This window comes from Octopus bimaculoides, chromosome 20, assembly GCF_001194135.2.
Source record: "Octopus bimaculoides isolate UCB-OBI-ISO-001 chromosome 20, ASM119413v2, whole genome shotgun sequence".
NCBI classification, from domain to species: Eukaryota; Metazoa; Mollusca; class Cephalopoda; order Octopoda; family Octopodidae; genus Octopus; species Octopus bimaculoides.
Genome location: NC_069000.1, coordinates 24822262 through 24843780, shown reverse-complemented (window position 1 = coordinate 24843780; position 21519 = coordinate 24822262). Strand labels below are relative to the sequence as shown.

Genomic DNA, 21519 nt, shown 5'->3' with positions numbered 1-21519 from the left:
AATTCTCATGGCCAGAGAATTTCAAGAAAACATCCTTTAAAAGAGCACTGCCAGGGACTAAGTGTGACTACATCCTTGGGTGGCCTTTCAATATGTTGGATTTTTTTATGTATTACACCATTTCAAAGTGTCAATTCCTAGTTGCAGCTTGCAGCATTTGGCCAGTGAAATTCTTATGCAACTCACAGAAACCATCAAGCTATTTACCATTTTCCTATTTCCACTTATGGTGAAAAATTTATGACTCTGGTTCTTAATTTGAGGAATCAATTCAAGAAGATCTTTATAATTTCCTATCTGCCATAACTATCCTTGGTGCTGACTTCCTGCATCATTTTGATCTTCTTGTGGATTTGAAACATAGGTGATTAAGTGATTCAGAAATAGAATTGTCTGTGCAGGGTGTCTAATAGTAAACCTGCTATTGTCAGTCCTCATTTCTTTGTACTCTCTACATGTAATCATTATTATACAATCCTTAAGAAATTTTCAGGTGTCACTCAGTGTTTTTAATAATGAGAGTTCAGTACACTCTGTTACACATCATACTATTACTAAATGACCTCTAGCTTCATCATGACCTAGGTGTCTTGCCACTGACAAGCTAAAATAGCTAAGGACAAATTTGGCCACATGTTGGACCTTGTAATAATTGGTCTCCTCTATATAGTTCCAAAAAAGTCTGACGGAGATCAGTATCCTTGTGGAGACTACAAACATTTGAATGCTTTAACTATTCTCAATAAGTACCCAAATCCACATATTCATGGTTTCTCACCTTCTTTACATGGTTGTGCTGTACTTTCAAAAATCAATTTGGTATGCACCTACAATCAGATTCCTATAGCATCTGCAGATGTTCCTAAACAACCGTAACTGATCATTTTGGACTTTTTGAATTTCTTAAAATGCTTTTCGGTCTTCAGAATGCTGCTAATACATTCCAAAGATATATCAACAAAGTCACTTGTGGTTTAGACCTTGTGTTGCCTATATCAACAACTACAGTAGAGAGCAGCACAAACAGCTTTTAGAACATTTTAGTAAATTATCACATTTCAGTGTGATAAATTAACCTCAATAAATGTCTATTTGGTGTTTCTTCTATTACATTTTTAGGACATATTTGTCAGAAATGGAATTCATCCATTAAGGGAAAAAGTTGATGCTACTGCAAATATACCTGTTTCTGCATCACTAAAGAAGCTGTAAGAATTTCTCAGTATTATTAACTTCTACAGATTTATTCTGCACTGTACAGAAACCACATTTCCATTGACAGAGTTGTTACTTAATGTCAAAAAATAAAAGATAAAAAGAACAACCACTATCTCTCAAAATGCGATACAGTTGCAATCATTTCACAATATCAAAGAGAAGTTAACTAAAGTTACCCTACTAGCACATCCATTTCTAGAGGTTCCTCTATCGTTGTTGGACTTAATGGGATACTGCAACAATTTGTTCAAGATGATTGGCAATTCTTTCTAATTTTTCCAAGCATTTCAAACCAGCAGAAACGAGATACTGCACTTTTGGAAGAGAATTACTGGCAGCTTATTTATCTGTAAAGCATTTTTGCCATTTCTTAGAAGAACAAACCTTCATCCTTTATACTATAGTATGTCTCTCCAGCATATAACTGTTGCTGTTAGTATGTGTTAAAAGACCAATGCAGAAAACACTATGTGCAATAATAAAATCTTTTTTTATGACTGGATGCCCTTACTGCCACCAATTCTCACTTGTTTCTAAGTAAGATAATATTTCCCCCTACCCAAATCTGTGTTCACAGAAGATTGGTAATTAAGAGCACAGCTTATATGATGATTCTTATTTACAATTAATGCTAGATGCCAAGGAGATAAAAATACACACTCACACACTACAATTTAATATTATCTTCAACTTGCTCACCTTCATCAGACACACACACGTGTGTGTGTTTGATGAAGGTGAACAAGCTGAAGATAATATTAAATTGTATCTATATATAACATGAATTATAGACAGACATTCATTATACATACATATATCATCATCATCATTGGCTAACATCTGTTTTCCATGCTAGGATGGGTTGGATTGTTTGACTGAGATCTGGAGAGCCAGTGGCTGCACCAGGCTCCAATCTGATCTGGCAATGTTTCTACAGCTGGATGCCCTTCCTAATGCCGACCACTCCAAGAGTGTAGTGGGTGCTTTTTACATGCCACCGGCATGCCAGTCAGGCAGACCTGGCATTGACCACATTTGAATGGTGTTTTTTACGTGCCACTGGCACATATATATATAAGGAAAATAAGAAAATAGAAATAAATCAATTAATAATTATACATATTAATTACAAAAATAGACATAATCCCTGACATCTGTTTTTATTCAGACTTTAAAGATTTTAATTAAAATAATTAAATCATTATAAAATAGAATCTTGTTGGAAATAGAAATTACATTTCTATATTGGGGCTACTGAAAATCAAATAAAAAACGTATCTCTACACTCTTATACACATTTAGAAACAAACATAAATCCAACTCAACTGGATTAAGCAAATTTATCTGGGAGTTAAATGATAATATAAATTTTAATATAAAATGGGATATAATAGCTTCAGCACCTAAAAATGTTTTTTTCCTTTAACTGAAACATTTTTTATTCTCTCGGCAAAATTCCTCCTACTTAACCTTAGAGATGAAAGAAATATTTCTTGTTTACACATGGGAAAATATGTATTTTCCCAATGTAGATAAATAGATAATAAGTGTTTAATTACCTTTCTCCCCACTATAGTTACACATATATTTTATATTTACTTTTTTAAATATACTTCCTTTTCCCACTTTATAAGGTCTATACCAAATTTTTCTATCAAACAATACTCAGTTAGTTGAAATGCTCCATACACATAACACATAAAAATGTAATGGTATATCTTTTTTTCTACCTCTGACGAGATTCTACTTTATTATGATTTAATTATTTAAATTAAAATCTTTGAAGTTTGAATCAAAACAGCTGTCAGGGATTATGTCTATTTTTGTAATAAATATAATTATTAATTGATTTATCTCTATTTTCTTATATTTCTTAAATAAATATGAACCTCAGTTTATTTAATTACCTACTTTTGAGTATTAAAATTAATATTCAAATTAAATAGATGATAAACCAATAAATTCATTGGATATTATTATCCTTTAATGAGGCTTATTCAATCTCTAATTGAACTTTTATACACACACACACACACACACACACAACAGGCTTCTTTCAGTTGGGAAGTGAACTTTTTAATCACAACCATACATCTACAGCCTGACTACTGAAACTATATATATAGTTCTTCAAGTTTCTGTCTAACAAATCCACTAAGAAAGCTTTGATTGGCCCAAGGCTATAGTAGAAAACACTTGCCCAAAGTGTCATGTGGTGGGACTGAATTTGGGCCATGTGGTTGGGAAGCAAGCTTCTTACCACACAGTCACGCATGTGCCTATAGAGTCAATATTCTTTTAAATTTGTAACAATATTATGTACAATGTCTTACATCAGACATTTACAACCTGATAACTAATACACAATAAATACAAACAAAAGTATAACATAAACACATACCCACATACCCTGTCAATCAATTTCTCTAAATTTTCTCTGCCCTGCAGATTCCGCAGTCCAGGAGTATTTGGACTGGAAATATTCACCACTAAGAAGTCAGCCAGCTGACCAAACAAACTAACTCCACTTGCATAGTCCTGTTCAGAATTTTCAGATGTTTTGTTTTTGCCTAAATTTATGCCAAGAATTCCTGGTTCTGTAAAGACAAAAGAGTCACCACCAAATATGATCTTAAATGCTTGTAAAATAGAAATTGAAAAAAAATGAGAAGAATAAAAGTTTTAAATATACAAAATTTTGAGATGAGTTACAATTAAAGCTTGAGATTTCAAGACTAACCTAATCTTTTTGTGTATTTTTTTACATTTATTTATATTTTATTGCATTCTGAAGACAACAGCAGGATTTTTAATAGGTTTCCATGGAGCCAATCACTGGTTTACTTGATTTAATGATACTGAAAGTAATAAGGATACATCTGTGCATAACAAAGACCAGATGGTGCTTCTGATTGAAAGCACTGGTTTACCTAGCTGGTATGTACATCTTTTGTAGAAAAGTAAATAGCATCATCATCGTTGTTGTTTAACATCCATTTCCCATGCTGACATGGGTTGGACAGCTTGACAGGAGCTGGCCAATCACAGGGCTGTCCAGGCTCCAATTGTCTGTTTTAGCATGGCTTTTCAGGCTGGATGCCCTTCCTAATGCTGACCACTTTACAGAGTGTGCTGGGTGCATTGTACATGCTATATACATAGGTGCCCACATGTGGCACTAACCTCTCAACTGGGAGAGAGAGTGAAGGCATGCCTGTATGTATGTGTGTGTGTGTATACATATATATAGTGAGAATTTACGAAAAAGACAAAGACAGATGTATAAACAACAAACAGATGTATTAGTTTAACACTCGGGAAGTAAGAAAGTCTTTTACGTTTCAAGTCTACGCTCATCAACAGAAAGGAACACAGAAATAAACAGTGAGAGAAAATAAAAACTGGTTTAGTGGCTAGCAATCTATTGTGGCGACTATATACATATAGAAAGAGAGAGAGAGAGTCAACATCTATTGACAAGGTTGCAAAAGCAATGAAATATTGGAAGAAAAAATATAAATAATAAATGAGTGGAAATTAAACTGGTGAGTGTGTTAGATAAGGCATTAAGACAACATGACTCTCCCCAGACACAATACATATATATATATATATATATATATATATATATACATACTGGCAAGTGCACCCATCCTACTCCCATTAGGGGCAACAATCTTCACATGCTTGAATGTTTGAATGACAACAGGATGGATGTGAGAACAGGTGAAGCATGTCTAACACACAAACATGAAAACCTTCTTTTCGCACGCTGAATAACATCTCCCCTCCCCATGCTTCACCCCACATTGCTTTCCCAGTTTTCAGAGTTGGCACTTTCAATGTAGGCACACTGAAAGGTAGGTCTAGTGAGATTGCAGAGGTGCTTGAATGGAGACGTGATGTATGCTGCATACAAGAGGTAAGATGGAGAGGAGCTTCAGCCAGGGTCCTCACAGACAAGGCACATAGGTATAAAATCTTCTGGCAAGGTAACAGGGATGGAGTAGTGGGTGTAGGCATATTCCTTGTGGAGAAATGGGTGGGTAAGGTCATAGAGGTTGTCAGGGTATGCGATAGAGTGCTTAAGCACAGGCTAGTCCTGCAGAATAGAATAGCTACATTTATCTCTGTCTACGCCCCACAAGCAGACCTACCAAATGATCAGAAGGACCACTTTTATGATATCCTCTTACACACTACTTCAAAGACAAGTGGCAATGAGATTTTAATGGGCATGTTGGACAGCAATCTGGTATCTTCAATGGTATACACGGTGGCCATGGAATTGGTTCCCAAAACAAAGAGGGAACTAGGCTACTGGAGTTCTGTGATGCATGTAACCTATTAATCTGCAATACTAACTTCAGGAAGCCAGACAGCCACCAGATAACCTATCAATCAGGTGACTTTGCTAGCTAGCCAGATTGATTTCATCCTCGCCAGGCAGTGGGACGCAGGGTTGCTCTTAAATACAAAGACCCTCCTAGGTGAAGAATGTACCTACCACTATAGACTAGTCATTAGTGACCTTAGACTCAAGGCCAGAAGGATGCCAAGAAGCAGACCAATCCAGGAAAGAAGGATTTTGAAGCCTAAGAAACTTTCACATGGTCAGAGATTTAGGGACATCCACATTGAGAAATTTGATGAGAGGGAGGAGGAGCTACAGACTTCAGATATAGAGGGTAGCTGGAAATTCCTACAAGACAACTTACTGAGCACTCAGACCAAATCTGCAGCTGGTGCAAAATCCCTTCCAGACCTAGAGTAATGTGGTGGTGGAATAATGCGGTAGACAAAGCCATTAGAGCAAAGAAATAGGCCTGGAAAGCTTGGAAGAGAGGGGGCAGCAGGGAACTGTACCAGGTAGCCAGAAGGGAGGCTGGGTGACAGGTATACATAGCCAAAGGAAAAGCAGAAAAGAAGAAGTTTGCCAATGTTTAGCGACGTGAGGACCAAAGAACTGAAGTATTTCGGATTGCAAGACAGTGTTTGAGAGATAATTGTGATGTCACAGGAGAGTAATGCATACGCATGGCTGATGGTGCACTTGCTTTTAATGATTCTGAAAAGAAAGAGGCTTGGAGAAGCCATTATGAAAGGCTGCTGAATGTGGAGAATGAATGGGAGGAGGAGAGCCTGCCAAATGTTGACCCAGTAGAGAGAGACCAGCTATCCGAATAGACACCACTCTGGTAGATAAAGCAATTAAGGATATGAAGTCAGGAAAAGCCCCCGGCCCATCAGGAATCACTGCTGAGATGCTTAAAATATCTGGTAGTGTGGGTTATGGCCTAGTCACCTGTATTGTAAACCAGGTAGTTCATAAAGGAGTCATACCCCAGTGACTGGTGTAGCAGTACCATAGTCAACTGATATAAAGGTAGAGGTGATGCTTTAGATAGAAATAACTACAGGGGTATCAAAATGCCGAATCAGGTGATGAAGGTCACGGAGAGGGTCATAGCCCAACTAATTAGGGAGAGAGTCTGCCTAGACAAGATGCAGTTCGGTTTTGTGTCAGGTAGAAGCACCATTGATGCTATACTCCTGGTACGGCAACTGCAGGAGAAATACCTAGCCAAAGATAAACCCCTATACTTGGCTTTTGTGGATTTGGAGAAAGCATTTGACATTAAGTTCATCATCGGGTGTACTTTTGGGTATAATAGGCAGAGTTTGTCGAAAATCTTTTGCAAGAAGTAGAGTCGCACGTCCAAGGATGTTGTTGTTCGATCTAAGGTCTCGTCATGGTATCAAGTGCTTGTGGGGAACATTTATAGGACATAGTTGCTTCATCCCAAACAATGAGTTTGCACTTTTTCAAAATTTAAACTCCTCCGACGTGGCTTGGAGGACTATGATAAATAGATGGTGACAGTACATCAAGCACTGCTGTATCCCTGCCTGCACACTAAATTTATCACTGTACTCTTTGCTAACTCTCACCATGTAGACTTCTCTCTTGTACATGGCTTGTATAGCTCCAACAAGCCATCTGTCTACTCGCAATTTCCTTAGTGCTCACCAGATTACCAAGCAAGGAACTCTGTCAAAGGATTTCTCTCTGTTGATGAATTCTCAGTACTGCAACTATCTCACTAGGAAGATGGTATTGGTAGTACTTCTGCCTGGCACAAATCAGAACTAAATCTCATCTAGGCTCTTTCCCTAATTAACAGAGCTATAATTTTCTGCAACTTTCATGACATGGTCTAACAATTTGATACCCCAGTAATTACCCGTCACTAAAGTATCACTTTTGCCCGTGTAACAATTGACTATAATGCTGCTACACCAGTCATTGGGCATAACGCCTTTCTGTACAACTATAAAGATGATTAGTCTGCTCCTTACTCTGCTAGATATTTTAAGCATCTCAGTGGTAATTCTTGGTGGACCAGAAGCTTCCCTTGCTTTCATCACCTTAATTGCTTCATTTGCTACACTACTGTCAACTAGAACAGCTGGACCCTCTATTTGAATCCATATTGGAGAGACCCTCCTTCTTCCATCAGAGCCTTTCATAGTAGCCCTTCCACATCACTTCCTAGATAGTATACTAAGTGCAAGTGTACTATTATCCATTTATACACATTTCTCACCGACATCACAATTCTCTCTGGTACACTACCCTGCAATCTAGAATACCTTGTGCTTCTCGTTCTCATGTCACAGAACAATGGCAAACCCCAATTTCAGATTTTTCCGTTGCTAAGTAAGTGTGTCCCCTAACTTCACTTCTAACTCCCTGGTATAATGCTGTGCTACTCCCATTCTTCTAGTCTTTTCAAGCCCATCTCTTTGTTCTTGTGGTTCTGTCTACCTCACTGTTCTACCACCATGTCACCTTCAGCCTGGCTGGAACTTTGCACCAGCCACAGACTTGTCTTTAGTCCACAGGAACTTCCAGTTGTCTGTTAAGCTGTGAGTTTTTATCTCCTCTTCTCTGATATCAAAGGTTTTAACAAGTACCTCTCTAGATTTCTGACTGTTTGCTAGATCATTAATCATCTATCTCTTCTTTTTCTTAATTGATTTCTCACAATCAGAAATGATAAAAACCAGTGATTAACTTGTTGAAAACCTGTAATAATCAATGGTGCCATTGTTCATCAACTACAATTTCAAAAAAAAAAAAAAAAAAAAAAAACCCGAATGAAACTAATATGTAGGGGTAAACCTGAGAAGCAAAGTAATGGGAATTTATTCATTAACAAATTATACTTGAAGATACCTTTGTGTTGGAAGGTGAAAGAATTGAATTTATCAGCCCAAAAGTTTAGGTTCAACATGTTTCTGGAATCATCTATTAGTGTGTTAACTGAAAGAGGAAGAAAATACATCAGAAGGCAGAGGTAGAGTAGGATTGCTATTGTTCAGAGACATAATTAAATTGGTAACTTTCTTCTAATAGTTTCTTTTATGATATATTGAAAACATTAATTTGAGATAGAAAACAAGGAAGCCTGATGAAAAAAATGAAAGGAGCAACCTCCCACTGTAAAGGCTTGTTTAGAAATCCCAGTGAACCACTACCCAGTTTGTATTTTCAAATCAAAAGGAAGTGGACCTACACAAATAGGCTAAGATCAAGCCATGGTAGTATAGTGGCTAACTTACTTTGAACATAAGCAAATTACGATAAGCATGAAGTGCCTGATGATTTATCAAGTGGGACACTTGTGGCAATAAAAATAGTACTGTAAAAATAGCAGAAAAAAAGTATCCTCTCTGAGTGGTTGGCGTTAGGAAGGGCATCCAGCTGTAGAAACTCTGCCAAATTTAGATTCGAGCCTGGTGTTGCCATCCGGTTTCACCAGTCCTCAGTCAAATCATCCAACCCATGCTAGCATGGAAAGCGGACGTTAAACGATGATGATGGTGATATAATACCTAATTATATGTTCATCATCATCATCATTTTAACATTCATTTTTTCCATGTTCCCAGGGGTTGGATGAAATTTATTAATGCAGATTCCCTATGGCAGGATGTCCTTCCTGCTACCAACCCTCACTAATTTCTGAATAAGATAATATTTATCCATACTAGCAGACACCTGCCCAAGTGGGACTGAACTCAGAACTATGTGTTTGGGAAGTAAACTTACTACACAGCCACACCTGCACTTAATATAATTATATCCCATTAACTGTTGTTCATCAACTACTGGATGAAAACCTCAGCATGCTGTTAACAACTTATCTAGGCTACTTACAGGCTTACATGTCCACACTGGCCAATTACAGATTGACAGGGTTCTTTTTGATATGATAATTAGCTCTGGTCATCAGCACTTAGGTGGAATTAGAACAGATACTTTAACCATTTAGCATTTAAAGCAGTCATATCCAGTCCAAATATTCTTTCTGATTTATTTTCAAACCAGCCAGATCCAACCTCTTACACCTACCTTACAATACAGTTCTATATTTAAGAGATGAGGAATTATGTACATTATTTACAATTGACAGATATTTGTCCTCATCTTGTTTGTGGTTAACACAACGTTTTGGCTGATATACCCTCCAGCCTTCATCGGGTGTCCTGGGGAAATTTCAAACCAGTTCTCATTCCTAAGGTATTTTTCGATGTTGTTGTTGTTGTTGTTATTATTATTAGTATTATTCAGGCCACTGCCTGGAATCGAATTCGGAATCTTGGAGTTAGTAGCCGCACTCTTAACCACTACACCATATGACTTCAACTAGATTTGAACTCAGATCACAGACAGTGAGAACAAATACTGCAAGACATTCTATTTGGCACAAACAATTGTGAATTCACCAGCCATATAATAATACTGTACTTATTTATATAGTAGCTAATAAAATTATACACTACATATTCATATTGTACCTCACTTAAGAAGTGGGTACAGCAGGTTCTCTGTTGTGTAATCAACAACACAATCAGTGTTATTGATTACAGGTGGGTATGATGGAAGTGGAGAAAAAAAAAAAGAAGGAAATTGGTGTTTTAGTAGAAAAAAAAAAAAGAAAACAGAAAAAGTTAAACAAATTATTGTATCATTAAAAGAGGTTTAAACTCTCACTTTTAACAGTCTTCTTATTCCGCTCCATCAAACGGTTGTACACCACTTCATGCCCATCACTGTTGAAACCATACCTAGAGTAATAATAACTAGGTGATTTTAGTGATAAATGATGATGATAATTGAGGATAGTACAGGAAGATACAGCTAGTGGGGGAGGTTACATGAAAGAGCATGTAAAGAAGTATAAGAGTATTCAGATAGAGTGCCTAAGAGAGAAGACTGTGTTGTGATGGACATGTGATGGATGACAATTAGATAAAGGGCTTAACACTCAAAACAGAAAGAAGCTGCAAAAAATAATGATAAAGGGAGGCATAGGTAAAATAGTGGTGGTCAATCTCAAGGAAATAAACCTCACATAGGAGATAACAATATACAACAATTCAAGCAACACTAAAAAAAAAACCCACTGAAGCCATGCAGATATGAAAAAACGAGCATAAAAATTACAATGATGAGTAATGATAGTAGGAGCAAGGACTTCTAACTTTGGCACAAGAGAATAGCTGAGAATATACTGACTCCACTATTTGACTAGCATTTAATTTTATCAACGCAAACATTGAATTAAACTGAGTTATGTCAAGGGACGTAACACATTAAGTCTAATTCTGCAATTTAACGCCCTTGTAATAATAATGATTTCAAATTTTGACACAAGAACAGCAACTTCAGGAGAAGGAGAAGTCGATTGTATCGACTCCAATGTTCAGCTGGTATTATTTTATTGACCCCGAAAGGACGAAAGGCGAAGTCGACTTCGACAGAATCTGAACTCAGAAAGTAAAGAAGAGTGAAATGCCGCTAAGCATGCTAATGATTCGTCTAGATAGTAATGGCGACGATTTTCACCTTTGGTTCCAAGTCAAACATTTGTAGGTGAAGTTGAATCTATTGAATATCCTCCAATAAATAACTGGTACTTACTTTAACAACTCCAAGCAAATGACAAACAAAATCGGTTTCAGTAGGATTTGATCTCAAAATATAAAAGGATATTACTCTAAATACAAGTATATTAGCCTAGCAATTTATCATTTCTGCCACAACCCTCACCTGATATTGATTTAGGCACAAAGCCAGCAATTTTGGTAGAAGAAAGTCGATTACACCAATCCCCATTACTCGACTGGTACTTTATTCCATCAACTCTAAAAGGATGAAAACTAAGGCTGACTATGGCATGATTTGAACTCAGAATGTATTGCTGAAACAAGAACAAGACGTTTTCCAAAACTAACAATTCCACAGCATGCTATCACAATAATCTTTTCTACTCTAGGCACAAGGCCCGAAATTTTTGGGGGAGGGGCAGTCGATTAGATCTACCCCAGTACGCAACTGGTACTTAAATTATCGACCCTGAAAGGATGAAAGGCAATGATGACCTCGGCGGAATTTGAACTCAGAACATAAAGACAGAGGAAATACTGCTAAGCATTTCGCTCGGCGTGCTAACGTTTCTGCCAGTTCCCTCCACCTTGTGTCATCCCAATAATGATAACTGTAATAATTTTGAGGGGAGCGAGAAATCAATTACATCGATCCCATTGCTTAACTGGTGCTTATTTTATTAACCCTGAAAGAATGAAAGGTAAAGTCGACCTTGGCAGTATATGAACTCAGATTTAAAAGAGTCACAAGAAATACATTTTGTCCAGCACAATAACAATTCAGCCAGCTTATTGTCTTAATATTAATAATGATTTCTAATTTAGCTACAAGGCCAGCAAGTGTGAGAGTCAATACCATCAATTCCAATACTTGGCTAGTACTCTAGTGACCCCACCAAAAGAGGGAAGGCAAAGTTAACTTCACCAGAATTTGATCACAGAATGTAAAGTGCCAGAAAAAAAAAAAAAATACAGGGCAAAATTCCACCCTCCACCACCTAATAATAATCCCTAACATAGGAACAAGGCCAAAAATTCGCCAGGGAAAATATTCAATGAACAGGACTGCACTAAGTTGCACCTTGGTACCAGAGTGATAGAGCGCACTACTTAGGAGTAACACTGTAAAACTAAGTTACAAATAAAGACTATCCTACCTAAGGAGATATTTGTTTTATTTGTTCATCATCATGGAAACCAGGGACAATAAAGCCCAGTAGACTGGCTATCCTTAAAATAAAACCAACAATTGTAATTATTGCTGTGTTATTCCATGACCAGGCATTGTCACATAACAGACACCCATGCTATTAGCACATAAAAAGCACCATTTGAACGTTGGATCTCATGGAGATGATAAGTGACCAAAACCTCTGGCGATATGCAATGCTTGAGAAGACTTGTCAAGCCAAGTAAAATCATAGTTGTGGCCGATGCCAGTGTCACGTAACTTGCACCCATGCCAGTGGCATGTGAAAAACACCCATCACATTCTTGAAATGGTTGGCATTAGGAAGAGCATTCAATCGTAGAAACCATGTCAAATCAGACTAGAACCTGGTGCAGCACTCCAGCCAACGAGTTCAATCACAGCACAGTCTTCATCTAATCAGAACACCCTCAGCTTTGGATTGCCAGGCTGAGGTTTTGGGGTGATGCTGCCAACTTCTACAAAACCAAAACCAATTTTCAAAAGTCCGTCAACAGCTTCTCCATGTTTACCGAAGCCAGCTGCCACACCGACAGGATTGCAGAACTCAAGATCCCATACCTTAGTATTCTAAAATTATATAAAATAAGTGTGATGTGAATATTTAAATAATCTTCCTTTTTGTGGTTTCAATTTACAGATTACTAAAACAAATCTCTACATGTCTACAGTATCTGCTATAAATAGCAGTCAAATCTCCCTCAAAACACACCCAACTGTCTGTCAAAATAAAAGAAAGCCACACTCAATAATCTAGTCCTAGATGTAGTCACTAAAAAATAAGATGGGAATGTCATAACTTGAATACCTTTGAATACAGATTTGCTAGATCATGATAGATCTGAGTCTAAATAACAAAAGCATGCTTTATAATTTTAAAAATTCAAATATGTCATCAAGAAGATATGTGGCATGCAAGAAGTTGATATAATCCATAGATCCATTTCACTGTATAACACAAATTTTGTCCATGGGCACTAACTGTTATTTCCTATATGCTTACTCCTAGAAAGTATGAAAAAAATGGCAAATATTTCCTTCAAACTTTGCTTTTGTTACATTTATTCAAACCCCAAAGAATGCCTCAACACATAACTATGATGCTTTCCCACTGTTCCTGCTCATGATCAGAGATCATTAGGGACATGCTCAAGTAACTGACAATCAAATTAAGGGACATGCTCAAGTAACTGACAATCAAATTTGTGGTATTGAGCAGAATATAAGCTTTAACGATTTTTCTGCTTCAGCAACTCATCACTGAATCAGTTTGAAATGTAATGGAAAATAGGTCAGTTTCAAAACATTGATGTCCAGGTCACAAAAGCAAAGTTTGAAGGGAATAGTAGTAATTTCCTTTGATTTCTTGATAGAAGCAAATAGGAAATAACACTTACTGACCAAAGACACAAAAACATGAAAATTTTGTTACACAGTGTTATTCCAGATATACCAGATTTCCACTTTGCTGAGGTACACAGTACCTCAGCATGCAATGGATAGCGGTACAGAGGTGATGTGTAACAGCATAGATATCTTTTTAAAAACAATCAATGCTGAATGTTTAGCCTCAAGTCAGTCTTGAATCAACCAACCTTATAATCAAAAATATTTCAGTTATGGCTTTCATATGTTCATGTAAACATATGATGAGATTGTTTAGTGTGTCCTTCCATTTTTAAGATGGCAGAGAGTGATTTTATGGAGATTTTAACTGCTACATCTAGAAGGTCAAGTGACCAAATCATGGCTTTCTTACAGGCTCCAGTAATTGTAGTTGATGACAGCAACTAAGCAAGTTAGAACATAGATAGAATGTCTTGTATTATTTGTTCCCATCTTACTTCATCCTGAGTTCAAATCAACATTGTCTTTCATCCCTCCAGGGTCATTAAATATAATACCAGTCCAGTACAGTAACTCAGCAGAATTGTTAGATCACTGGACAAGATTCTTTGCAGTTTCTTTTCCAGGTCTGTATTCTGACAGCAATGTCTGCACCCAGTAGTATTGCCAAGCTGTATCAGACCTTTCCTTTCCCTCTGGATAATACTGGTAGCATGGCAATTTACATGTATGGGCATCTGTTGGTCTTCCATGAAAAACCTTATACAAGTTAGTACCTCAGAGAAGAATTTTCCAGATAGAAAACCAGAAGATATATGGAAGCCTCACATAGCAAATGTAGATTTCACAAACTTAACAACTTACCTATTAATCACAGCACAATCTTCATCTAATCGAAACACCCTCGGCTTTGGATTGCCAGGCTGAGGTTTTGGGGTGATGCTGCCAACTTCTACGAAACCAAAACCAATCTTCAAAAGTCCGTCAACAGCTTCTCCATGTTTATCGAAACCAGCTGCCACACCCACAGGATTGCGGAACTCAAGATCCCATACCTTAGTTTTCTAAAATTATATAAAATAAGTGTGATGTGAATATTTAAATAATCTTTCTTTTTGTGGTTTCAATTTAAAACAAATCTCTACATGTTTACAGTATCTGCTATAAATCTGTCAAATCTACCTCAAATCACACCTACTGTCTGTCATAATAAAGGAAAGCCACATAATATAATCTAGTCCTAGATGTACTGACTATAAAATAAGATGGGAATGTCATAACTTGAATACCTTTGAATACAGATTTGCTAGATCATGATTGATCTGAGTCTAAATAACAACAAAAGCAGGCTTTATAATTTTGAAAATTCAAATATATCTTATTTATTGTATTTTAAATTTAAAACAAATAATTAGAAAAAGGTTTTTATAGTTTATTAGTTTGGTCAGGAAGATGGAGCTGTGTTCACGGAGTTTGGAGGCTCTCTGAGATTAGCAGAAGAAAATTCAAGAAGGCTGACATTCTGGGGAGGAAAGAGTGTTTGTGCGTAGTGGTTAGTGCTGGGCATGGATATAGATGAGTGGCAAGATGAGTGAGTTAGGAGCACCTGAGAGAATAGCAAAGGAACAGCAATTTCTATTGAACTTAGGACACTGTGGTAGAGGTAGATAAGTCAAAGAGACAGGAAACCTATTAGAGGTTAGGGTGTGCTGACAGTGAAATCAAATTCGACTCAAAATTCGTTTAACCCTTTAGCATTTAAACTGGCCATATCCAGCCCAAATATTCAACCTGGGCATAAGAGGCATCAGATGTGGCATGCAAGAGAGACGACTGCACTGATATGGTCATGTGATGGATGAGGACAGCTGTGTAAAACAGTGCCAATTTCTCTAACTGTGGAGGGAACCTGTGGAAGAGGTATACACAGGAGGGCATGGAACGAGGTGGTAAATCATGATCTTCGAATGTTGGGCTTCACAGAAGTAATGACAAGTGACCGAGACCTTTGGCAATGTGACATTTGACAAGAGCCATCAAGCCAAGTGAAACCATAGTCATGGCCGATGCTGGTGTCACATAACAGGTACCCATGCCAGTAGCACATAAAAAGCACCTTATAACATTGGATCTCATGAAGGTGATAAGTGACTGAGACCTTTGGTGATATGCCATGCTTGAGAAGATTCATCAAGCCAAGTGAAACTGTAGTTGTGGCTGATGCCAGTGTCACACAGCTTGCACCCATGCCAACGGCATATGAAAAGCACCCATTACACTCTTGAAATAGTTGATGTAAGGAAGAGCATTCGGTCATAGAAACCATGCCAAATCAGACTGGAACCTAGCGCAGCTCTCCAACTACCAGTTTTAGTCAAACCATCTAACCCATGCCAGCATGGAAAGCAGATGCTAAATGATGACGATGATTTATGTTTAAACTAACCAGATCTAACCTCTCACACCTACCCAACATTGTTATTCTAGAAATAAACAATTACATTGTCAAAACCGCGAAGCTGCATGATTAATTCAAAGTAATGTGAATAAAGAAAAACATTACATTTGACAAAGTAATCTGAATATTAAAGGGATAAAATAGGGTGATTGCTGGAAGGGCCAAGGGTATTACCTTTCTTAGTAATTTGATATTCTATAGCATATTTCTAAAGATCTAAGAAGATCACAGAAGAGAAAAGGAGAGATTGAATATGAGCTAGCTCATTGTAATGTGCTCCAAAGGTTTGAAGCATCCAGAGGTAACTTTTGCAAATGGTATGTACAAGTAAGTGGTGATGAGCATAGTGAAATGGAAAAGGATAACTTTAGATGAGACCAGCCTAGCATGTGTAGCATGTTGGTAGGCAGCAAATGTGGAGGTTTTCTTTGCAGGAATGCCTATAACTGAAACATCAGTTGGCAAAAATTCTATTAACAAGGGAACAAAAGGAGCAGCTGCAGTTTGGGAGGTAAGGGAGCTTGTGGAAAATAGTTTTTGGATGTGGAAGATGCTCAGGAGCAATAAACAACTGCAAATGTGCAGAAAACAACTTCTGCCACATTCCAGGGAGAAAAACTTGAAGTAGTTGATAGCTTCTGTTACCTAGGTGACCAAGTCATTAGTGGGAGTGGGTGCTCTGAAAGTGTAGCTGCTAGAATAGCCTGGGAAAAGTTCAGAGAGCTCCTACCTCTGCTGGTGACAAAGGGCCTCTCGCTCAGAGTAAAAGGCAGACTGTATGACGCATGTGTACGAACAGCCATGCTACATGGCAGTGAAACATGGGCCATGACTGCTGAGGACAAGTGTTAGCTAGCAAGGAATGAAGCCAGTATGCTCCACTGGATGTGTAATGTCAGTGTGCGTACACAACAGAGTGTAAGTGCCTTGAGAGAAAAGTTGGACCTAAGAAGCATCAGATGTGGTGTGCAAGAGAGACAACTGCGCTGGTATGGTCATGTGGTGAAAATGGATGAGGATAGCTATGTGAAGAAGTGTCATACCCTAGCAGTTGAGGGAACTTGTGGAGGAGGTAGAACCAGGAAGACCTGGGATGAGGCGGTGAAGCACAACTTTTGAACATTAGGCTTTACTGAGGCAGGCCAATGCCAGTGGTGTAACCAGCCCACTTCTGCGTACCTTTCCTTCAGTGAACTCTGCTTGCGAAGACCTGTTGAGGCAAGTGAAATCAAAATTGAAATCAAATTTGATGACAGCACCGCATGACTGGCATCTGTGCCAGTGGAGTGCTAAGAGCACCATCTGAGCATGATCATTGCCAGGGCTGCGGACTGGTTTCTGTGCCGGTGGCATGTAAAACGCACCATTCAAGCGTGATCGTTACCAGCGTTGCTTTACTGGCACTTGTGCCGGCAGCACATGAAAAACAACATTCGAGTGTGGCCATTGCCAGTACCGCTTGACTGGCCCTCATGCCGGTGGCACGTAAAAGCACCCACTACACCCTCGGAGTGGCTAACATTAGGAAGGGCATCCAGCTGTAGAAACTGCCAGATCAGATTGGAGCCTGGTGCAGCCATCTGGCTCGCCAGTCCTCAGTCAAACCGTCCAACCCATGCCAGCATGGAAAGCGGACGTTAAACGATGATGATGATGATGAGAGACATCCTTCAGAAAATGGTTCTGCAAGAATTTGTTGAGTAAAACATGTCTAGTTTGTAAGTTTGGATTAAGCTCTCCAAACACTGTAGGTCATTTTCATTGAATGAAATGCTAGAGCACATATAAAAATGAACCACTGGAAAAATGGATTTCAGTTACATGTTTTAATTACGTGCTAGATGTGGAAAAGCATGTCAAAGAAGATGGTTTCACACTCTTCTTTAAAATGTGCTAGATGCACCATTATCATCAACTTGAACTTCCAACTTATTTAGCTTCATATTAGTAACTGCAGTTCCTACTTATACAGATTAAAAAGATGACAATAAATATGAACACATTGGGGAATATTGTCCATGATAAACTATTCCAGAAAATGGCATGGCCATGGTTAGAATGGCCTTTCATCTAAGATCTCTTTTACTTGGGTTGACCTGAGGATAAACAGTAACAAACAGGTAAACAAGTAAATGCATAGAGAGAGGGGGAAGAGTGAAAGGGGTAAGAGTGAGAGGGAGGCAAGAGAGAGAGAGAGAAAATGCAATACAGATATGCATACAAACATACGCAAACCAGAATAAAAATACTAACCAGAATAGCAGGATCAGCTACAGATGACCTTCCAAAGAGTTGATATTTTGCTAAGGCAACACCAAGCCTGTGCGCATTCTCAGGACTCAAGATTTTCACAGCTGGCATTACAAACTGCCTGTAGAACTTCTCATTTCCCTGATATAATGAGATGCCTGAGAAGCAAATCATTCCTCCCGTGACAATGACAGCAACTTCTCGAAGTTGCTTCTATAAAAGTAACAAGGAAAAGAAATAAAAAAAGGGATCTTCAAAATGATTATTTTCTATGCTTTTTTTCTGATAATGTTAGATGGTTTTTAGTTTTTAATGAATTTTGTTGTAATCATTATGTTACATCCCTCCTCAGCTGATGCATTATAACTTCATTTTATTAGTGAAAGCAAAAAACAGAAATATTTAGTTAATTTATAATACTTATTGACGTGAATAACATTTTTTTTTAGAGTTGTTGTATAGTGCTAGGTCAGTTCTGACTGAGATATCCTATGGCATAGGAAACAACTAAACATGACCCAAAGGTCAGCTTTCCAGATACACCATATCTTTTGTCAGCATACTCTCTGATGCAATGATGAATCACATGAATACCAGTGTGGCAAATATAGTTGCAGCCTCTCCACTAACCAGTCTATTTCCATACACCTTGGGTGGTGGTCAGAGCAAAAATAGATGAAGTGAACATGATCAGAGTGTGACAGTTGCAGTGTGTATACCTACACAAACTGTAAGTTAGGAGATATTTTTTTATAGTGTGCCCCTTGCTTGTCTGGATGGAAAAAGCTGTTTGTTTTGTGTTCTGTGTATAGGATGTGTAACAGTTTTCTGAATCACTTGTGCTGAAATGTCTGGATTCTTCATTTCATGTCAGCTGTAAGAGGCCAACTCTCACAAACATATCAAAAGGATGTGTTATAATACTATTCCACGTATACAAAAACAGTCATACCAACAATCCAACATACCTCCATCATCAACTATCCCATGGATATCATTATGGTTTCAACAGCACTAAAATAAGAGTTGTTTGGGAACAAACATATCATAGAAACCACAACTTTCAAACACATTTACCCTATGTACAACAGTATTGGTAAATAAATTCAATAAGTAAATCAATAAACAACTGCTAAATATGTAACAAAACAACGACCAAACCTTTAAGTCATACATTTTATTCCCTAGTCTTCCATAGTATAATATAAAAGTGAAAGCTTAATAACCACATTCATTCAATCTAAATATAGGCAGGGTTAAACACTATATATATATATATATATATATCAATTATCATCATCATCATTTAATGTCTGCTTTCCATGCAAGCATGGGTTGGACGATTTGAGACTGGGGACTGGCGAACCAGATGGCTACACCAGGCTCCAATCTGATTTGGCAGAGTTTCTACAGCTGGATGCCCTTCCTAACGCCAACCACTCCGAGAGTGTAGTGGGAGCTTTTACGTGCCACTGGCGGTACTGGCAATGGCCACACTCAAATGGTGTTTTTACGTGCCACCTGCATTGATCTCGCTTGAATGTTTTTTCACATGCCACCGGCACAAGTGCCAGTAAGGCGACGCTGGTAATGATCACACTTAAATGGTGCTATTTACGTGCCACTGGCACAGGAGCCAGACAGCTGCTCTGGCAATGATCATGCTCGGATAGTGCTCTTAGCGCTCCACTGGTACAGGTGCCAACACGATTTCGATTTCACTTGCCTCAACAGTTCTTCGCAAGCAGAGTTTAGTGTCCAATGAAGGATGGTTGACATGGGTGCCAGTCGTTGAATTTGCTCATAAATAATGGGGTTTTTTCAATTGTATGAACTAAAAGTTGGAGGGAGACAGGATAAACTACCTGCGTCAACTTGCTATAAAAACAGGTAGTAATTTTACCTTGTGCTTATTTTTAGTGCGAGTTTTGAGAGTGCAGTTCGATTTTAAGTTATTTTTTTCAAAGCTATAATGGAAGTGACAAAGGAGCATATTTGACATATTTTGCTTTATGAGTTCAATAAAGGCAACAATGCAATAGAAAGTGCAGGAAATATTAATGCAGTATGTGGGAATCAGACAATATGCGTAAGACAGTGTCAATGGTGGTTTCAGAAATTCTGAGGCAGAAACTACAGCCAAGAAGATGAGTCCTGTGCTGGAAGATCTGTAAAGCTCGACAAGGATGTCCTGTAAACCCTGGTGGAACAAAATCCCATCGCAACTGTTGGGGAACTAACAGAAAAGCTTGGATTTGGTCATTCAACCATCCATCAACATCTGCATGCCATTGGAAAAGTCAGCAAAATGGTTTCCTCACAAACTTTCCAAGTCTAATCATGCACAGAGTGTCAGTGTGTGTGCTCTCCTTTGCTGTCATGTCTCACGCATGAACCTTTTTTTGACCAAATAGTGACTGGTGATGAGAAATGGGGTCTTTATAAAAATGTCAAGTGCCAAAGGCAGTGTGTAGAGAAAGGAGAAACACTGGCTACCCAGGCTAAAGAAGGTCTTCAACCATGTTAGGTGTTGTTATCTGTTTGGTGGGATATGAAAGGTTTAGTCCACTTTGAATTTTTAAACCCAAACTAAATGATAACAAAGGAGATCTACTGCAAGCAGCTTGAGCAGCGTAAGTCAGCACTACAAGAAAAACAACCATCTTTGGTTTCAAGACAAAAGGTGTTCTTCCATCAGGATAATGCTTAACCACATACAGTGAGAATGACATTCCAAAGACGGGAGCAGATTGAATGGGAAACAATGCTCCACCCACCATATTCGCTGGACATTGCCCCATCTGATTATCATTTATTCCACAATCTTCAAAATCATTTGGAGGGAAAACATGAATTCTGTAGATGAGGTCGGAATAGTAGTGGAGGAGTATCTTTCTTCATGGACAAGTGAATTTAGGAAGAGGGGCCTAGCAAGTCTACCAAATAGATGGAAGAGCATTGTAGAAAATGAGGAAAAGAATATTTTAGATTAAAAAAGAACTTCGTTTATCTTAATTTGAAAAATAAAAGTATAAAAAACCACATTATTTATGGGATGACCCTATATATATATATATAT

At 38.0% G+C, this 21519-nt stretch overlaps 1 protein-coding gene across 1 annotated transcript in view; it reads right to left on the bottom strand.

Moving 5' to 3' along the window:
- Positions 1-21519, bottom strand: part of LOC106880023 (dihydroorotate dehydrogenase (quinone), mitochondrial) — a 48585-nt gene that overhangs the window by 22100 nt on the left and 4966 nt on the right. The window contains exons 2-6 of the mRNA XM_014929852.2: positions 18444-18653; positions 14597-14796; positions 10280-10353; positions 8459-8545; positions 3628-3815 (exon numbers count right to left, since the gene is read on the bottom strand). Of these exons, the coding sequence (XP_014785338.2) occupies positions 3628-3815; positions 8459-8545; positions 10280-10353; positions 14597-14796; positions 18444-18653 (759 nt within the window). The remainder of the gene's footprint in view (positions 1-3627; positions 3816-8458; positions 8546-10279; positions 10354-14596; positions 14797-18443; positions 18654-21519) is intronic.